Source organism: Electrona antarctica (assembly GCF_951216825.1).
Source record: "Electrona antarctica genome assembly, contig: scaffold_165, whole genome shotgun sequence".
Taxonomy (NCBI): domain Eukaryota; kingdom Metazoa; phylum Chordata; class Actinopteri; order Myctophiformes; family Myctophidae; genus Electrona; species Electrona antarctica.
The window spans coordinates 174,838-193,336 of NW_027637220.1; the positions used below are offsets into that span (position 1 = coordinate 174,838).

The following is an 18,499-nucleotide window of genomic DNA, read 5'->3' on the forward strand; positions in this document are numbered from 1 at the left end:
GGAGGAGGCTGTGGAGGTGTCAAAGGTCAGCCCAGGGGGGGCGTGGTCCAGGGGTCAGAGGTCACCACACGGAGCACTTGTCCACAGGGTTCATGGGTGAGCCCTTTGGACAGTGGAACACACGGGAGAACTCATCAAACTGAGACACACTGCCGATCACCCTGTAGTAGGAGACACAAAGAACACATCACCCTGTAGTAGGAGACACAAAGAACACATCACCCTGTAGTAGGAGACACAAATAACACATCACCCTGTAGGAGACACAAAGAACACATCACCCTGTAGTAGGAGACACAAAGAACACATCACCCTGTAATAGGAGACACAAAGAACACATCACCCTGTAGGAGACACAAATAACACATCACCCTGTAGGAGACACAAATAACACATCACCCTGTAGGAGACACAAAGAACACATCACCCTATAGGAGACACAAAGAACACATCACCCTGTAGTAGGAGACACAAAGAACACATCACCCTGTAGTAGGAGACACAAAGAACACATCACATCACCCCACATGGTAACTCTGTCATTTCTCTACCGTTTCGGATGCGGGGCGGCTCGTCGGAACCGGGCCGGCACCCTGGGTGCGTTCCTGTGGGTCTAGAACTCCCCCCCTCGGTAAGCCCCACACGGAGTTGCACCACTCACTTCACACGAGTGTGATTTTTTTTATCCCATGATTTTGTAACCCTTTTTTTTCACCCAGTATCAATTATCTAATATAAACCCGGGCTCTACACTTCCTGCCAACCTGGGGAGTGCAACGGACTGACCTCATGCTTCCTTCAATGCAAGTCGCTTTTCACCTAAGAGGGGGGGGGGGGGGAAGGAACGCACTATTCCAACCAGTTCCTTTCCCCTCCATCAGGCGCCCCAGATGGCCAGGGGGAGGCAGTATAGAGACCAGGATTACTGCATGTTTTTGTGAGGGTACCACTACCTACCCTATAAGGGACACGGAGAGAACATGCAAACTCCACACAGAAAGGCCCTTTCACCAACCCCGATTCGGGTATGGGCACTGATGACGCGGAGGAGGGAACACGCCCCCAGCGTCCCCAGCGGGAATCAAACCCAGGACCTTCTAGCTGTGAGGCGACAGCACTACCGACCGCACCACCGTGTTCCCTAAAATTAAGTGGGACTATTTTGGCGATTGGTTGAGGTTCATTGCTCTAATCTCTCTGGTGGGGCCATATTTGTCGCAGCTAGGCTAAAACCCTGAGACACCCCCCCGCTTGGATCCGTATGAGGGGATATGAAGACGGTGTCAGAGAAAAGGGGAGCAAAAGAAGTAGAAGAAAGTTGTGCCCAGAGCGGCGAAAATAGCCGATCTGCCATTTATTTTACGACGAAGTATAAATGAGGCCTTTAGCCCATTTTACCCCATTTTTGTGTCGGCTTAAAAAAATTGCAGATGCAGAAGATCGCAGCCGGTCACTTCGTGCCACACTGCAAGCTTGTAATTCTTGTAATTTTTTTAAAAAGAAAAAATAAGTGTGAGAACTATAGTGGTTCCGCCGGTTAGATTTGCAACCAGTGTCACCTGAACTATAGTGATCTCACCAGACACAAAAAAGCGAGCGCACGAGTCCTAGTGATCTGCTATCAGGGACTGCAGCCCAGGCTAGTGTATATGGCTTATAATGAGAAATTAAGTTTTGGACATTTGTGTTAAATATTGTAACAATCATTTATAGCTCTCACACAGGTTTCCATGACTACCACCAGTACAAATTGGACACAAAGTGCATTTGACTGTAATTTAGTGTGTGTTTGTGTGTGTGTGCGTGCGTGCGTTGCATGCGTGAGCGTACCTATAGTGCTCCGGTGCATGTTTGTCGGTCAGCAGCTGAAGGTAGATGGACTGAGATCTCCTCTTCATGCACCAGTTCTGAGGAGACAGAGAACGACCATTAAACGCCTCCATTCATTGATCTGCTGCTGACCTGCTGCGTCCACATGGAACTCACTGAGCTGATACCTGTAAAGGAACATGGAACACTCTGATACCTGTAAAGGAACATGGAACTCACTGAGCTGATACCTGTAAAGGAACATGGAACTCACTGAGCTGATACCTGTAAAGGAACATGGAACTCACTGAGCTGATACCTGTAAAGGAACATGGAACTCACTGAGCTGATACCTGTAAAGGAACATGGAACTCACTGAGCTGATACCTGTAAAGGAACATGGAACTCACTGAGCTGATACCTGTAAAGGAACATGGAACACTCTGAGCTGATACCTGTAAAGGAACATGGAACACTCTGAGCTGATACCTGTAAAGGAACATGGAACACTCTGAGCTGATACCTGTAAAGGAACATGGAACACTCTGAGCTGATACCTGTAAAGGAACATGGAACTCACTGAGCTGATACCTGTAAAGGAACATGGAACACTCTGAGCTGATACCTGTAAAGGAACATGGAACACTCTGAGCTGATACCTGTAAAGGAACATGGAACACACTGAGCTGATACCTGTAAAGGAACATGGAACACTCTGATACCTGTAAAGGAACATGGAACTCACTGAGCTGATACCTGTAAAGGAACATGGAACACTCTGATACCTGTAAAGGAACATGGAACTCACTGAGCTGATACCTGTAAAGGAACATGGAACACTCTGAGCTGATACCTGTAAAGGAACATGGAACACTCTGATACCTGTAAAGGAACATGGAACTCACTGAGCTGATACCTGTAAAGGAACATGGAACTCACTGAGCTGATACCTGTAAAGGAACATGGAACACTCTGAGCTGATACCTGTAAAGGAACATGGAACACTCTGAGCTGATACCTGTAAAGGAACATGGAACACTCTGAGCTGATACCTGTAAAGGAACATGGAACTCACTGAGCTGATACCTGTAAAGGAACATGGAACACACTGAGCTGATACCTGTAAAGGAACATGGAACTCACTGAGCTGATACCTGTAAAGGAACATGGAACACTCTGAGCTGATACCTGTAAAGGAACATGGAACACACTGAGCTGATACCTGTAAAGGAACATGGAACACTCTGAGCTGATACCTGTAAAGGAACATGGAACTCACTGAGCTGATACCTGTAAAGGAACATGGAACACTCTGAGCTGATACCTGTAAAGGAACATGGAACACTCTGAGCTGATACCTGTAAAGGAACATGGAACACTCTGAGCTGATACCTGTAAAGGAACATGGAACTCACTGAGCTGATACCTGTAAAGGAACATGGAACACTCTGAGCTGATACCTGTAAAGGAACATGGAACACTCTGAGCTGATACCTGTAAAGGAACATGGAACACTCTGAGCTGATACCTGTAAAGGAACATGGAACACTCTGAGCTGATACCTGTAAAGGAACATGGAACACTCTGAGCTGATACCTGTGCAAAGGCGATGAAGAGGAGCTGCTCGTGGGTGTATTTAAGGCCGGGCAGGGGTCTCTCTGGACCGTGTTCCCTCACCCACTTCTGGTATGCCTGGAGAGAGAGAGAGAGGGGGAGAGAAGGGAGGGAGGGAGAGAGGGGGGGAAGTAAGTGAGCAGAAAGGGTGAAGTGTCCCTTTAACGTTTTTGCTGCTATCTACGTTTATAAACGTAGCTAGGCTATCGGGTACCTAAAGGTGCTAACTACTGCGTATGTTCGTAGACAACCGTATACTCCATATATGAAAGCAGCGACCGTCAATGTACCTTTTAGAATTGGAGAGCCTCCGTCCCCACCAGCTATGGGATTTTTAAATCCAGCTCCATTGAGCCTCCATTATAATTTCAAAGTGCAGTATCTCAAAAGGTCCGAGCGCTGTCCACGGTGAGCCGTCGCGCATCCCGACGATCGTAAATCATGTGTGCGTTTGTACCGCATCGCCGAGCTCATGTAACTGGTTGTAATGATAGCTAAGGGGTCTGAGCTAATGCGACAGATCACTGTGCTCACGACAACAGCCCCCACCTCCCTGAATAACCCACGGAAATGAAACGAGGATCGCAGAGTTGGAGCGGACGGGTGGCATTCCTTAGGCGTGCTTATGCTGCCACCTAGCGGCAGCAATACAGTTAATAGCACTTTGATTGTGGTCGTCGGGCGGTCACATGCCTGGTTCTCATGAGATGTTTACTTACGTAGACAGAGAGCTTGAGACCTCCCATGTCATCATGAGATGTTTACTTACGTAGAAAGAGAGCTTGAGACCTCCCATGTCATCATGAGATGTTTACGTACGTAGAAAGAGAGCTTGAGACCTCCCATGTCATCATGAGATGTTTACGTACGTAGAAAGAGAGGTTGAGACCTCCCATGTCATCATGAGATGTTTACGTACGTAGAAAGAGAGCTTGAGACCTCCCATGTCATCATGAGATGTTAACTTACGTAGAAAGAGAGCTTGAGACCTCCCATGTCATCATGAGATGTTTACGTACGTAGAAAGAGAGCTTGAGACCTCCCATGTCATCATGAGATGTTTACGTACGTAGAAAGAGAGGTTGAGACCTCCCATGTCATCATGAGATGTTTACGTACGTAGAAAGAGAGGTTGAGACCTCCCATGTCATCATGAGATGTTTACGTACGTAGAAAGAGAGGTTGAGACCTCCCATGTCATCATGAGATGTTTACTTACGTAGAAAGAGAGGTTGAGACCTCCCATGTCATCATGAGATGTTTACTTACGTAGAAAGAGAGCTTGAGACCTCCCATGTCATCATGAGATGTTTACTTACGTAGAAAGAGAGCTTGAGACCTCCCATGTCATCATGAGATGTTTACTTACGTAGAAAGAGAGCTTGAGACCTCCCATGTCCGCGATGTTCTCACCCAGAGTCAGACGGCCGTTCACCTGGACACAGAGAGGGGAAAGCACCACTACTGTGAAACAGGGGTTCCCAAACTCTTTCACATCAATGACCCCCAAAGTGACCCTTAATTAGCCAGAGGACCTCCATTTGAAAATATATGCCAGCTAGGTATAGGGACCCGGTCAGATCTGGCCCAATAACTCCTCCATCTCTCTCTCTCTCTCTGTCTGTGCGTGCGTGCGTGCGTGCGTGCGTGCATGCGTGCGTGTGTGTGTGTGTGTGCGTGCGTTTGTGCGTGTGTGTGTGTGTGTGCGTGCGTTTGTGTGTGTGTGCGTGCGTGCGTGTGTGTGTGTGTGTGTGCGTGCGACCCACCATCTGGTTGTACACGGTGAAGTTGTCGTACAGCTTGACGATGCACTCGGCTCTCTTCTGGAACTTCCTGTACGAGTCCTCCGTCCACCACTGCTTCAGGTTGCCATGGCGATCATACTGGCCCCCTAGTGGATACATGAACCATTACATCACTGAGGTGATGATCGTACTGCCCTCTAGTGGTGACATGAACCATTACATCACTGTACTGGCCCCCTAGTGGAGACATGAACCATTACATCACTGCCCCTAGTGGAGACATGAAACATTACATCACTGAGATGATGATAGGTGGGCCATTATTTATTCCAGTATCACTTACAATGTTAATAGTCGGTCATTCTTTGAGTTCTGTTGTAGGTCATTGTGGAATAAAGAGTTGTCATTCTTACCCCAGTCGTCATAACCATGAGTCATTCTTACCCCAGTCGTCATAACCATGAATCATTCTTACCCCAGTCGTCATAACCATGAGTCATTCTTACCCCAGTCGTCATAACCATGAGTCATTCTTACCCCAGTCGTCATAACCATGAGTCAGCTCATGGCCTATAATGGCTCCAATCCCTCCATAGTTCAGAGACCTGGAAGCAGCCGAGAGAACAGTGGATTACTACTAGAAAAATAATACTGCTCTGAACGTCACAGAACAACCAACCAGACCACAGAATACTAGCAGGCGTTTGGTTTTCAAAACGGGAAAGTGGAGTTTGCATGTTCTCTCCGTGTCCCCTAGGGTAGGTAGGTACCCTTACAAAAATGCAGTAATCCTGGTCTAAACTGCCTCCCCCTGGCCAGCTGGGGCGCCTGATGGAGGGGAAAGGAACTGGTTGGAATAACGTGTTCCTCCACGTGCTACGTCCAACCAGGGAAACTCCCCCCTGTCAGGTGTAAAGGAGCGACTTGGACACTCAGGTATGAAGGAAGCATGAGTTCAAGTCCGTTGCTCTCCCCAGGTTGGTGGAGGGTGTGTAGAGCCCAGGATCACATTAGATAATTGACACAGTGGTGAAAAATGGGTTACAAAATCGTGGGATAAAAATTATAGCAGAAAACGGGGGGAAAAAAGGCCGGCGAGCCCAGCAGGAAACGTGGCATATATATAGGCGTGGGAGTGAAGCAAGCCCCCAGTAAGGCTATCCAACATTGAAGATACCACTACCTACTGGCGAAATGTGGAATTGCAGCACTTAATGGAAGTGGACGGACGTTCATGACGTCACGTGAAAAGCCCGGACCTCAAAATTGAGGTCCGGGGCTGGGCTAGGCTAAACTTCCGCTCGCTCGAGCCATTGAGTTATAATTATACTTCCGGAAGTCTTCCGGGTGCTTCAAAACGCCACTGAGCAACTTCCACTGTGCGTGTGTGTGTGGTCCACTCAGCCCATGCAGAATGCAGCACAGAGCAATAGGAGGGCAGCAGCAGGGCTGTTCGTAACGCTGCTGCTCCTGGAAATAACTTTCTGACAGTTAGTCGATAGGCTGTTACTCAGTGACCGCTGCTCTCTGATAGGCTGTTACTCAGTGACCGCTGCTCTCTGATAGGCTGTTACTCAGTGACCGCTACTCGCTCTCTGAACTAAATGCCTCAATGAAGCTTCATTACACTCAATGTGATAGATAGATTTGTGCGGGTCTTTTTCGGGGCGTGTTGGTCAAATTGGACCCATGAAGACCTCTAGTGCCAAGTAGGGAGACCAGCAGTCTTAACAAATGAACTGCTCCTGACGGAACGTTCCAACCGGCAACTGCTATTGGCGTAACGTTCCGTCTGATAAGATTTATTATTGATAACTGGATCGCTGATTATTTTATTTTTATTTTATTTTATTTTCGCTTGGCCTTTCTTTCTTTAGTGATCCTAGACCAGATCGCTCATCAGCGCTGCCGTTCACCTCCCATCATACAGGCCGACTAAAAAGCTGAATAACTCGAAATCTACGGAGCTCTCCATGGTTTGGATATAAAACGTGTGATGTTCGGAGGTCTTTGCTGATTTATCCGGTGGTCTAGATGGGAACATTGTCGCTTTCTAGAGCAAGGGTGACTTCATTTTAGCTCGCTATAGCATTGGCGCTATTTATTTAGCATCAAAGATGGCCGCCAAAGCAGGATGTGAATCCAGCGTGTGTCACACTACAAACGTCTCGGCAGTCTGCGGTTGGCTCTGCGTCCACCAGGTGGCAGCAGATGGGTTAAGACCTCCCACGGTACCAGACAGTGTTGATTTGGTCGACTAAAGACGACTAAGACGAAAAATGTTTCAGTGGGTCCGAATGGTCACCCCCAACTCACGGGGTGAGCAAAATGCAATTCAAACTGAGGCAGACCAACCTCCCCAGTGCCAGACCAACCTCCCCAGTGCCAGACCAACCTCTCCAGGGGCAGACCAACCTCCCCAGTGCCAGACCAACCTCCCCAGTGCCAGACCAACCTCTCCAGGGGCAGACCAACCTCTCCAGGGGCAGACCAACCTCCCCAGTGCCAGACCAACCTCCCCAGTGCCAGACCAACCTCTCCAGGGGCAGACCAACCTCCCCAGTGCCAGACCAACCTCCCCAGTGCCAGACCAACCTCCCCAGTGCCAGACCAACCTCCCCAGTGCCAGACCAACCTCCCCAGTGCCAGACCAACCTCCCCAGTGCCAGACCAACCTCCCCAGTGCCAGACCAACCTCCCCAATGCCAGACCAACCTCCCCAGTGCCAGACCAACCTCCCCAGGCCCAGGGGCATGTTGATCCAGGCTGAGTGAAAGTATCAAGGAGACAAACACAGCCTAACACTCTATTTATTACTCTAATCCAAAGTGAATGACAGGGTGTGAAATGAGAGGAAATGGCAGGGATCCTAATAACGACAGGGTGAATCAATATGCCCGTCAGCATGAGGAGCAGCTCACAACAACTTAACCCATTTAGACCCGAGGCCCATTCTAAAAAGGAAAAAAAAATGCTTGTAAATCCAAACAGTTCTCTGAAAAACCTCTGTTTCTATGTCGGTGCTCAACCTTTTCCATGTCAAGGACCCCAAGAAGAATGGCCACACACACTTACTGTGGAAACTCTGGGTCGTAGAGGGTGGGCTGAAGGATGCCTGCAGGAAACACTGAGGAGGAGAGACACAAACATTAAAACCAGAAACATGAGGTTTTTCAGAAAAAAATACATTTTAAAAAGACATTTTTTAAATGTACTCTAAGGTCAACATGTGCAGCGATCACTGCACTGCCACACCGACTCACCCATTTGGTTCTTGTTAGGGAGATAGTAGGCATTCAGAGCCTGAGGAGGAAGCAGCCACCTGCAGAGGAGACACAGTTACATCATTACCACCTGCAGAGGAGACACAGTTACATCATTACCACCTGCAGAGGAGACACAGTTACATCATTACCACCTGCAGAGGAGACACAGTTACATCATTACCACCTGCAGAGGAGACACAGTTACATCAAACATACAAGCACACATTGCAGCAGTGTTGATTTTGTCGACTAAAACTAAGACGAAAAATGTCCGCCGACTAACTTTTTCCACTGACGAAAACGAAATGGAAACTAAGACTATAGGACAAGAGATCCAGTCATTTTACAATTAGTTGCATGCTGAAAATAGCATATCTACAAGCTCACAAAGCGTCACGCTGCGACGCGTTGTGAGCTTGTAGATTGGCTATTTTCAGCAAGTGTCATTGCGACGGCATCGAGGCCTGCCAAAATACGTTATGTTGTTCGACTAAATCAACTGTAGATTTAGTCGACCCGTAAGGGTCCATTTGGTTACATTGTACCCTCTCGAGAGTTAAAGATCTCTTCACTTGGAGAGTGGTAAGACCAAGCATTAAAATGGAAAATGGTGCATTTATATAGAGTAAAAACAGAGAGGGCTGGAGCGGTGGCGGTGGTTTGCTCTTCACCGTGGCTCAGTGACGTCATGTTGTAGTTCGGTGGTCACCTCACCACCGAAAATCCAGACTATGTATGAGCCTTTAGTGTCCAAGTATAGCCTGGGGTCCACCTATGTTTTCTATGGCGGATCCGCTGGGAGAATCTACGCAGCTGCACGACATGAGACTAATTAATTAGAGCGACAGAGCGAGAGAGAGAGAGAGGAGTGTGTGTGTGTGTGTGTGTGTGTGTGTGTGTGTGTGTGTGTGTGTGTGTGTGTGTGTGTGTGTGTGTGTGTGTGTGTGTGTGTGTGTGTGTGTGTGTGTGTGTGTGTGTGTGTGTGTGTGTGTGTGTGTGTGTGTACCTGTGTGCGTCAATTTAGGTGCAGACGATCAGAAATCAGCAGAGAGTGATCGACGTTTGCGCTACTCTATGCCGAATTGAAGTGGACTCGGTCCCAGACTTTGTTTTTTCTCTCTCCCTGGAAATAAAAACGTCTGGGTTTCTCTGGGGAGAGAGAGAGAGAGAGTTAAGCAGAGCTGAAAGTGAACTCACGCGTTCTTGTCCACCTCTTTGTGGATCTGTTTGACCGACTGCTTGATCTTGAACTTGATGCTGTTGAGGATGTTCTTGAAGTAGGTCTTCTGGTCCACTTCGAACTGGAGAGAGAGAGAGAGGGAGAGAGGGAGAGAGGGAGAGAGAGAGGGAGAGAGGGAGAGAGGGAGAGGGAGAGAGAGAGAGAGAGAGGGAGAGAGGGAGAGAGAGAGAGAGGGAGAGAGAGAGAGAGAGAGGGAGAGAGAGAGAGAGAGAGAGAGAGAGAGAGGGAGGGGGGAGAGAGAAATACAGCAAAATGAATAGTCTCGCGTAGCCAGACAACTATTCCACAATCTCCTGAATGTTATATAGAGTCTGTAACTACACCTCCTGATGCTATATAGAGTCTGGAACTACACCTCCTGATGCTATATAGAGTCTGGAACTACACCTCCTGAATGCTATATAGAGTCTGGAACTACACCTGATGCTATATAGAGTCTGGAACTACACCTCCTGAATGCTATATAGAGTCTGGAACTACACCTGATGCTATATAGAGTCTGGAACTACACCTCCTGAATGCTATATAGAGTCTGGAACTACACCTCCTGAATGCTATATAGAGTCTGGAACTACACCTCCTGATGCTATATAGAGTCTGGAACTACACCTCCTGAATGCTATATAGAGTCTGGAACTACACCTGATGCTATATAGAGTCTGGAACTACACCTCCTGAATGCTATATAGAGTCTGGAACTACACCTGATGCTATATAGAGTCTGGAACTACACCTCCTGAATGCTATATAGAGTCTGGAACTACACCTCCTGAATGCTATATAGAGTCTGGAACTACACCTCCTGATGCTATATAGAGTCTGGAACTACACCTCCTGAATGCTATATAGAGTCTGGAACTATGCTATATAGAGTCTGGAACTACACCTCCTGAATGCTATATAGAGTCTGGAACTACACCTCCTGAATGCTATATAGAGTCTGGAACTACACCTCCTGAATGCTATATAGAGTCTGGAACTACACCTCCTGAATGCTATATAGTCTGGAACTACACCTCCTGAATGCTATATAGAGTCTGGAACTACACCTCCTGAATGCTATATAGAGTCTGGAACTACACCTCCTGAATGCTATATAGTCTGGAACTACACCTCCTGAATGCTATATAGAGTCTGGAACTACACCTCCTGAATGCTATATAGTCTGGAACTACACCTCCTGAATGCTATATAGAGTCTGGAACTACACCTCCTGAATGCTATATAGAGTCTGGAACTACACCTCCTGAATGCTATATAGAGTCTGGAACTACACCTCCTGAATGCTATATAGGTCTGGAACTACACCTCCCAAAATCCGAGTAAGGAAGCTGCCATTTCCGTTCACGAAAATATATCTCAAAATATCTTTAGAGCTGATATTCTTATTTCCATTTCTGCTAAGCAGCAAGCTATATATATGCTTAGATGTTTTCTATTCATATTAGGATAAATTTGCGCGACTGTAAAGACGAAACAGAACTGTGGCTCCAGACTGCATGTACAGAAGCATTGGAACATAACTTCCGTGGCTCCAGACTGCATGTACGGAAGCATTGGAACATAACTTCCGTGGCTCCAGACTGTATGTACAGAAGCATTGGAACATAACTTCCGTGGCTCCAGACTGTATGTACAGAAGCATTGGAACATAACTTCCGTGGCTCCAGACTGCATGTACGGAAGCATTGGAACATAACTTCCGTGGCTCCAGACTGTATGTACAGAAGCATTGGAACATAACTTCCGTGGCTCCAGACTGTATGTACAGAAGCATTGGAACATAACTTCCGTGGCTCCAGACTGTATGTACAGAAGCATTGGAACATAACTTCCGTGGCTCCAGACTGTATGTACAGAAGCATTGGAACATAACTTCCGTGGCTCCAGACTGTATGTACAGAAGCATTGGAACATAACTTCCGTGGCTCCAGACTGTATGTACAGAAGCATTGGAACATAACTTCCGTGGCTCCAGACTGCATCTACGGAAGCATTGGAACATCGAGGCTCTGGCCACGCGAGACTACAAGATGAATGATACGAGATTCATTGCATCATGACGACACTGCAAGACTGCAGTCGATCAAGCACTCCCTGTCCACTGTGTGGTCACTCCCTGTCCACTGTGTGGTCACTCCCTGTCCACTGTGTGGTCACTCCCTGTCCACTGTGTGGTCACTCCCTGTCCACTGTGTGGTCACTCCCTGTCCACTGTGTGGTCACTCCCTGTCCACTGTGTGGTCACTCCCTGTCCACTGTGTGGTCACTCCCTGTCCACTGTGTGGTCACTCCCTGTCCACTGGGTTGAGTTACCGTGTGTCTTGTGAGTGCAGATAAATGGTTATTGTGTGAGTTAAGAAATGCCTTGTCAAGTCATGAAGTCAAGCGTACGCCGGGGCAGCTCGGAGCGGCCTCTGCACGAGAGAGAGAGAGGGAGAGAGGGAGGGAGAGAGGGAGAGAGGGAGGGAGAGGGAGACGGAGACGGAGACAGACAATTCCTGCGTCTGATCTTTACAAACCCCTTTAGACCTGAGTACGATTCTACAAATGCCTTTTAAATCCTGACAGTTTTCTAAACCTATGTTTCCTTGTCAGTCGTTCTCAAACATTTTCATGTCAAGGACCCCCAAAATTATATTTATTTGTCCGCCTACCCCCATCTGAAAATATGTTATTCCAGGCAACGACCCCCCCCCCCCCCCCCCCCCCCCCTCCAGAAGCAAAGATCTGAGTTAAAAACGATCGCTGTGAAAGAAAATATATTCAAAGACTTCTACCAACTCGTAGCGCAGCACTCAGTGCCGTGCTACGAGCTGGTAGATCTGCTATTTTTTCAACAGCTAAAGTATAACATGATGCTTCAAACACGAAAAAGGGTTCCCGCCCAGAATGGGTTGAGTATGCGAGTGTGAAGAGCGAGGCAGACAGACAGACAGACAGACAGAGTTCTCTCACATCGTACTCCTGATCGATGAGTTCAGGTTTCAGCAGGAAGTCTGGGTAGCCCGTCATTACCATCATGTGCTGCAGCTGAGAGAGAGAGAGAGAGAGAGAGAGAGAGAGAGAAGAGACAGAGAGAAGAGACAGAGAGAAGAGACAGAGAGGAGAGACAGAGAGGAGAGGGGAGAGGAGAGAGACAGAGAGGAGAGGAGAGGAGAGAGACAGAGAGGAGAGGAGAGAGACAGAGAGGAGAGGAGAGAGACAGAGAGGAGAGGAGAGAGACAGAGAGAGAGAAGGAGAGAGACAGAGAGAGAGAAGGAGAGAGACAGAGAGAGAGAAGGAGAGAGACAGAGAGAGAGAAGGAGAGAGACAGAGAGAGAGAAGGAGAGGAGAGAGACAGAGAGAGAGAAAGAGACTTGTCTTTTATTTATACTGGATCTCTTCCACTATACTAGTCCCTTCCTAACAACACTGCTATCCTGTCTAGATCAGTGGTTCCCAAAGTGGGGTCCGGGACCCCCAGGGGTCCTTGAGGGAGTTCCAGGGGGTCCGGGGACCCCCAGGGGTCCTTGAGGGAGTTCCAGGGGGTCCGGGACCCCCAGGGGTACTTGAGTGAGTTCCAGGGGGTCCGGGGACCCCCAGGGGTACTTGAGGGAGTTCCAGGGGGTCCGGGGACCCCCAGGGGTCCTTGAGGGAGTTCCAGGGGGTCCGGGGACCCCCAGGGGTACTTGAGGGAGTTCCAGGGGGTCCGGGGACCCCCAGGGGTCCTTGAGGGAGTTCCAGGGGGTCCGGGGACCCCCAGGGGTACTTGAGGGAGTTCCAGGGGGTCCGGGACCCCCAGGGGTACCTGAGGGAGTTCCAGGGGGTCCGGGACCCCCAGGGGTACTTGAGTGAGTTCCAGGGGGTCCGGGGACCCCCAGGGGTACTTGAGGGAGTTCCAGGGGGTCCGGGGACCCCCAGGGGTCCTTGAGGGAGTTCCAGGGGGTCCGGGGACCCCCAGGGGTACTTGAGGGAGTTCCAGGGGGTCCGGGACCCCCAGGGGTACCTGAGGGAGTTCCAGGGGGTCCGGGGACCCCCAGGGGTCCTTGAGGGAGTTCCAGGGGGTCCGGGGACCCCCAGGGGTCCTTGAGGGAGTTCCAGGGGGTCCGGGGACCCCCAGGGGTACTTGAGGGAGTTCCAGGGGGTCCGGGACCCCCAGGGGTACCTGAGGGAGTTCCAGGGGGTCCGGGACCCCCAGGGGTACTTGAGGGAGTTCCAGGGGGTCCGGGACCCCCAGGGGTACTTGAGTGAGTTCCAGGGGGTCCGGGGACCCCCAGGGGTACTTGAGGGAGTTCCAGGGGGTCCGGGGACCCCCAGGGGTCCTTGAGGGAGTTCCAGGGGGTCCGGGACCCCCAGGGGTACCTGAGGGAGTTCCAGGGGGTCCGGGGACCCCCAGGGGTCCTTGAGGGAGTTCCAGGGGGTCCGGGGACCCCCAGGGGTCCTTGAGGGAGTTCCAGGGGGTCCGGGGACCCCCAGGGGTACCTGAGGGAGTTCCAGGGGGTCCGGGACCCCCAGGGGTACCTGAGGGAGTTCCAGGGGGTCCGGGGACCCCCAGGGGTACTTGAGGGAGTTCCAGGGGGTCCGGGGACCCCCAGGGGTACTTGAGGGAGTTCCAGGGGGTCCGGGACCCCCAGGGGTACCTGAGGGAGTTCCAGGGGGTCCGGGACCCCCAGGGGTACCTGAGGGAGTTCCAGGGGGTCCGGGACCCCCAGGGGTACCTGAGGGAGTTCCAGGGGGTCCGGGGACCCCCAGGGGTACTTGAGGGAGTTCCAGGGGGTCCGGGGACCCCCAGGGGTCCTTGAGGGAGTTCCAGGGGGTCCGGGACCCCCAGGGGTACCTGAGGGAGTTCCAGGGGGTCCGGGGACCCCCAGGGGTCCTTGAGGGAGTTCCAGGGGGACCCCCAGGGGTACTTGAGGGAGTTCCAGGGGGGACTCAGCTAAATGATTATTTGTAACCATATGGACCCTTATGGGTCTGTAACTCAGACCCAGTGTACAAATGGACCATTTGGTTCCATTTGTACACTCTCTTTGTAAACTCTTTGTACACTCTCTCAGAGTTAAATTAACAGTGGTTTTACAATATAAATTGTGGTACCAGAGGGGGGTCCATGAAATTAATGTTTCGGAATCACTGATAGAGCCGTAAACAAATTACCTTATCGGGGTCACTGGCATATGTTTTCAAATGGGGGTCCGTGGCCTAATAAATGTTGATTTGGGGGTCCTTGACACGAAAAGGTTTGAGAACCACTGGTCTAGATAGAGCAGAAACTGTTACAAAGGGATAGAGAACCACTGGGTCTAGATAGAGCAGAACCACTGGTCTAGATAGAGCAGAACCACTGGTCAGAACCACTGGTCTAGATAGAGCAGAACCACTGGTCTAGATAGAGCAGAACCACTGGTCTAGATAGAGCAGAAACTGTTACAAAGAGATAGAACCACTGGTCTAGATAGAGCAGAACCACTGGTCTAGATAGAGCAGAAACTGTTACAAAGAGATATAACCACTGGTCTAGATAGAGCAGAACCACTGGTCTAGATAGAGCAGAACCACTGGTCTAGATAGAGCAGAACCACTGGTCTAGATATAAACTGTTACAAAGAGATAGCCGACACGTTAGCTGATGCCTGCACTGTCAGCCAGTGTTTGTGCAGCACAGAACTATAAGCTTCATATACGCAACAGCGCCACACACAGACAAATAATACCCTCCCTACATACCCTCCCCACATGCGCACGCACGCACGCACTCGCACGCACTCGCACGCGGGTGTGCGTGCGATTAAGCTAATCAGGCGAACCAGTGTAATAGGATTACAGCAGAGCGCTGTGTATTCAGCACTTCCCTCTAAAAAGGATTATAACTTTAGAATCATGAGAGCTATCGTTCAGTGCAGACCCTTAAGAGTGAGTGATCTGGATTAGACCTCCACACCTCCGCGGGTTTGTGTGTGTGTGTGTTCTATCACAAAAAAGTCATCTTACTGAACAAGTGGGGCCACTTGTGACTTGGAGTTGGTGTTCATTGTGCTTCTTTCTAGACAGTGTTGATTTTGACAGCAAATTTTCGATTTAGTTTTAGTCACTGTGTTTAGTTTTAGTCACCGTGTTTAGTTTTAGTCACTGTGTTTAGTTTTAGTCACTGTGTTTTAGTTTTAGTCACCGTGTTTAGTTTTAGTCACTGTGTTTAGTTTTAGTCACTGTGTTTAGTTTTAGTCACTGTGTTTAGTTTTAGTCACTGTGTTTTAGTTTTAGTCACCGTGTTTAGTTTTAGTCACTGTGTTTAGTTTTAGTCACTGTGTTAGTCACTGTGTTTAGTTTTAGTCACTGTGTTTAGTTTTAGTCACTGTGTTTTAGTCACTGTGTTTAGTTTTAGTCACTGTGTTTTAGTCACTGTGTTTAGTTTTAGTCACTGTGTTTTAGTCACTGTGTTTAGTTTTAGTCACTGTGTTTAGTTTTAGTCACTGTGTTTAGTTTTAGTCACCGTGTTTAGTTTTAGTCACTGTGTTTAGTTTTAGTCACCGTGTTTAGTTTTAGTCACTGTGTTTAGTTTTAGTCACTGTGTTTTAGTTTTAGTCACCGTGTTTAGTTTTAGTCACCGTGTTTAGTTTTAGTCACTGTGTTTAGTTTTAGTCACCGTGTTTAGTTTTAGTCACTGTGTTTAGTTTTAGTCACTGTGTTTTAGTCACTGTGTTTAGTTTTAGTCACTGTGTTTTAGTCACTGTGTTTAGTTTTAGTCACTGTGTTTAGTTTTAGTCACTGTTTAGTTTTAGTCACTGTGTTTTAGTCACCGTGTTTAGTTTTAGTCACTGTTTAGTTTTAGTCACTGTGTTTAGTTTTAGTCACTGTGTTTTAGTCACTGTGTTTAGTTTTAGTCACTGTGTTTTAGTCACTGTGTTTAGTGTTAGTCACTGTGTTTAGTTTTAGTCACTGTGTTTAGTTTTAGTCACTGTGTTTTAGTCACTGTGTTTTAGTCACTGTGTTTTAGTCACTGTGTTTAGTTTTAGTCACCGTGTTTAGTTTTAGTCACTGTGTTTAGTTTTAGTCACCGTGTTTAGTTTTAGTCACTGTGTTTAGTTTTAGTCACTGTGTTTTAGTTTTAGTCACCGTGTTTAGTTTTAGTCACCGTGTTTAGTTTTAGTCACTGTGTTTAGTTTTAGTCACCGTGTTTAGTTTTAGTCACTGTGTTTAGTTTTAGTCACTGTGTTTTAGTCACTGTGTTTAGTTTTAGTCACTGTGTTTTAGTCACTGTGTTTAGTTTTAGTCACTGTGTTTAGTTTTAGTCACTGTGTTTTAGTTTTAGTCACTGTGTTTAGTTTTAGTCACTGTGTTTAGTTTTAGTCACTGTGTTTTAGTCACTGTGTTTTAGTTTTAGTCACTGTGTTTAGTTTTAGTCACTGTGTTTAGTTTTAGTCACTGTGTTTAGTTTTAGTCACTGTGTTTAGTTTTAGTCACTGTGTTTAGTTTTAGTCACTGTTTAGTTTTAGTCACTGTGTTTTAGTCACCGTGTTTAGTTTTAGTCACTGTTTAGTTTTAGTCACTGTGTTTAGTTTTAGTCACTGTGTTTTAGTCACTGTGTTTAGTTTTAGTCACTGTGTTTTAGTCACTGTGTTTAGTGTTAGTCACTGTGTTTAGTTTTAGTCACTGTGTTTAGTTTTAGTCACTGTGTTTTAGTCACTGTGTTTAGTTTTAGTCACTGTGTTTTAGTCACTGTGTTTTAGTCACTGTGTTTAGTTTTAGTCACTGTGTTTAGTTTTAGTCACTGTGTTTTAGTCACTGTGTTTTAGTCACTGTTTAGTTTTAGTCACTGTGTTTTAGTCACTGTGTTTAGTTTTAGTCACTGTGTTTAGTTTTAGTCACTGTGTTTAGTTTTAGTCACTGTGTTTTAGTCACTGTGTTTAGTTTTAGTCACTGTGTTTTAGTCACTGTGTTTTAGTCACTGTGTTTAGTTTTAGTCACTGTGTTTAGTTTTAGTCACTGTGTTTTAGTCACTGTGTTTTAGTCACTGTGTTTTAGTCACTGTGTTTTAGTCACTGTTTAGTTTTAGTCACTGTGTTTAGTTTTAGTCACTGTGTTTAGTTTTAGTCACTGTGTTTAGTTTTAGTCACTGTGTTTTAGTCACTGTGTTTAGTTTTAGTCACTGTGTTTTAGTCACTGTGTTTAGTTTTAGTCACTGTGTTTTAGTCACTGTTTAGTTTTAGTCACTGTGTTTTAGTCACTGTGTTTAGTCACTGTGTTTAGTTTTAGTCACCGTGTTTAGTTTTAGTCACTGTGTTTTAGTCACTGTGTTTAGTTTTAGTCACTGTGTTTTAGTCACTGTGTTTAGTTTTAGTCACTGTGTTTAGTTTTAGTCACTGTGTTTTAGTCACTGTGTTTAGTTTTAGTCACCGTGTTTAGTTTTAGTCACTGTGTTTAGTTTTAGTCACTGTGTTTTAGTCACTGTGTTTAGTTTTAGTCACTGTGTTTAGTTTTAGTCACTGTATTTTAGTCACTGTGTTTAGTTTTAGTCACTGTGTTTAGTTTTAGTCACTGTGTTTTAGTCACTGTGTTTAGTTTTAGTCACTGTGTTTTAGTCACTGTGTTTAGTTTTAGTCACCGTGTTTAGTTTTAGTCACTGTGTTTAGTTTTAGTCACTGTTTTGAATTCGTAAAATGTTAAACTTGGTTTGTTGCATGCTGAAAATAGCCCATGTACAAAGCGTTGTGAGCTTGTAGATCTGCTATTTTCAGTTGTGAGCTTGTAGATCTGCTATTTTCAGTTGTGAGCTTGTAGATCTGCTATTTTCCGAGCGCAACACCCGACCGCACGCAACCACGGACCACCATAACTCTGAGAGT

At 47.3% G+C, this 18,499-nt stretch overlaps 1 protein-coding gene across 1 annotated transcript in view; it reads right to left on the reverse strand.

Annotated features, from left to right (window-relative positions):
* Window positions 1-61: 61 nt before the first annotated feature.
* Window positions 62-18,499, reverse strand: part of LOC306919048 (endothelin-converting enzyme-like 1) — a gene marked incomplete at its 3' end in the record, with an annotated part of 57,543 nt that continues 39,105 nt past the window's right edge. Inside the window, 10 exon segments of the mRNA XM_079531890.1 lie at window positions 62-161; window positions 1,831-1,907; window positions 3,406-3,501; window positions 4,793-4,858; window positions 5,190-5,314; window positions 5,706-5,773; window positions 8,244-8,295; window positions 8,432-8,490; window positions 9,632-9,735; window positions 12,633-12,707. Coding sequence (XP_079388016.1) covers window positions 62-161; window positions 1,831-1,907; window positions 3,406-3,501; window positions 4,793-4,858; window positions 5,190-5,314; window positions 5,706-5,773; window positions 8,244-8,295; window positions 8,432-8,490; window positions 9,632-9,735; window positions 12,633-12,707 — 822 coding nt within the window.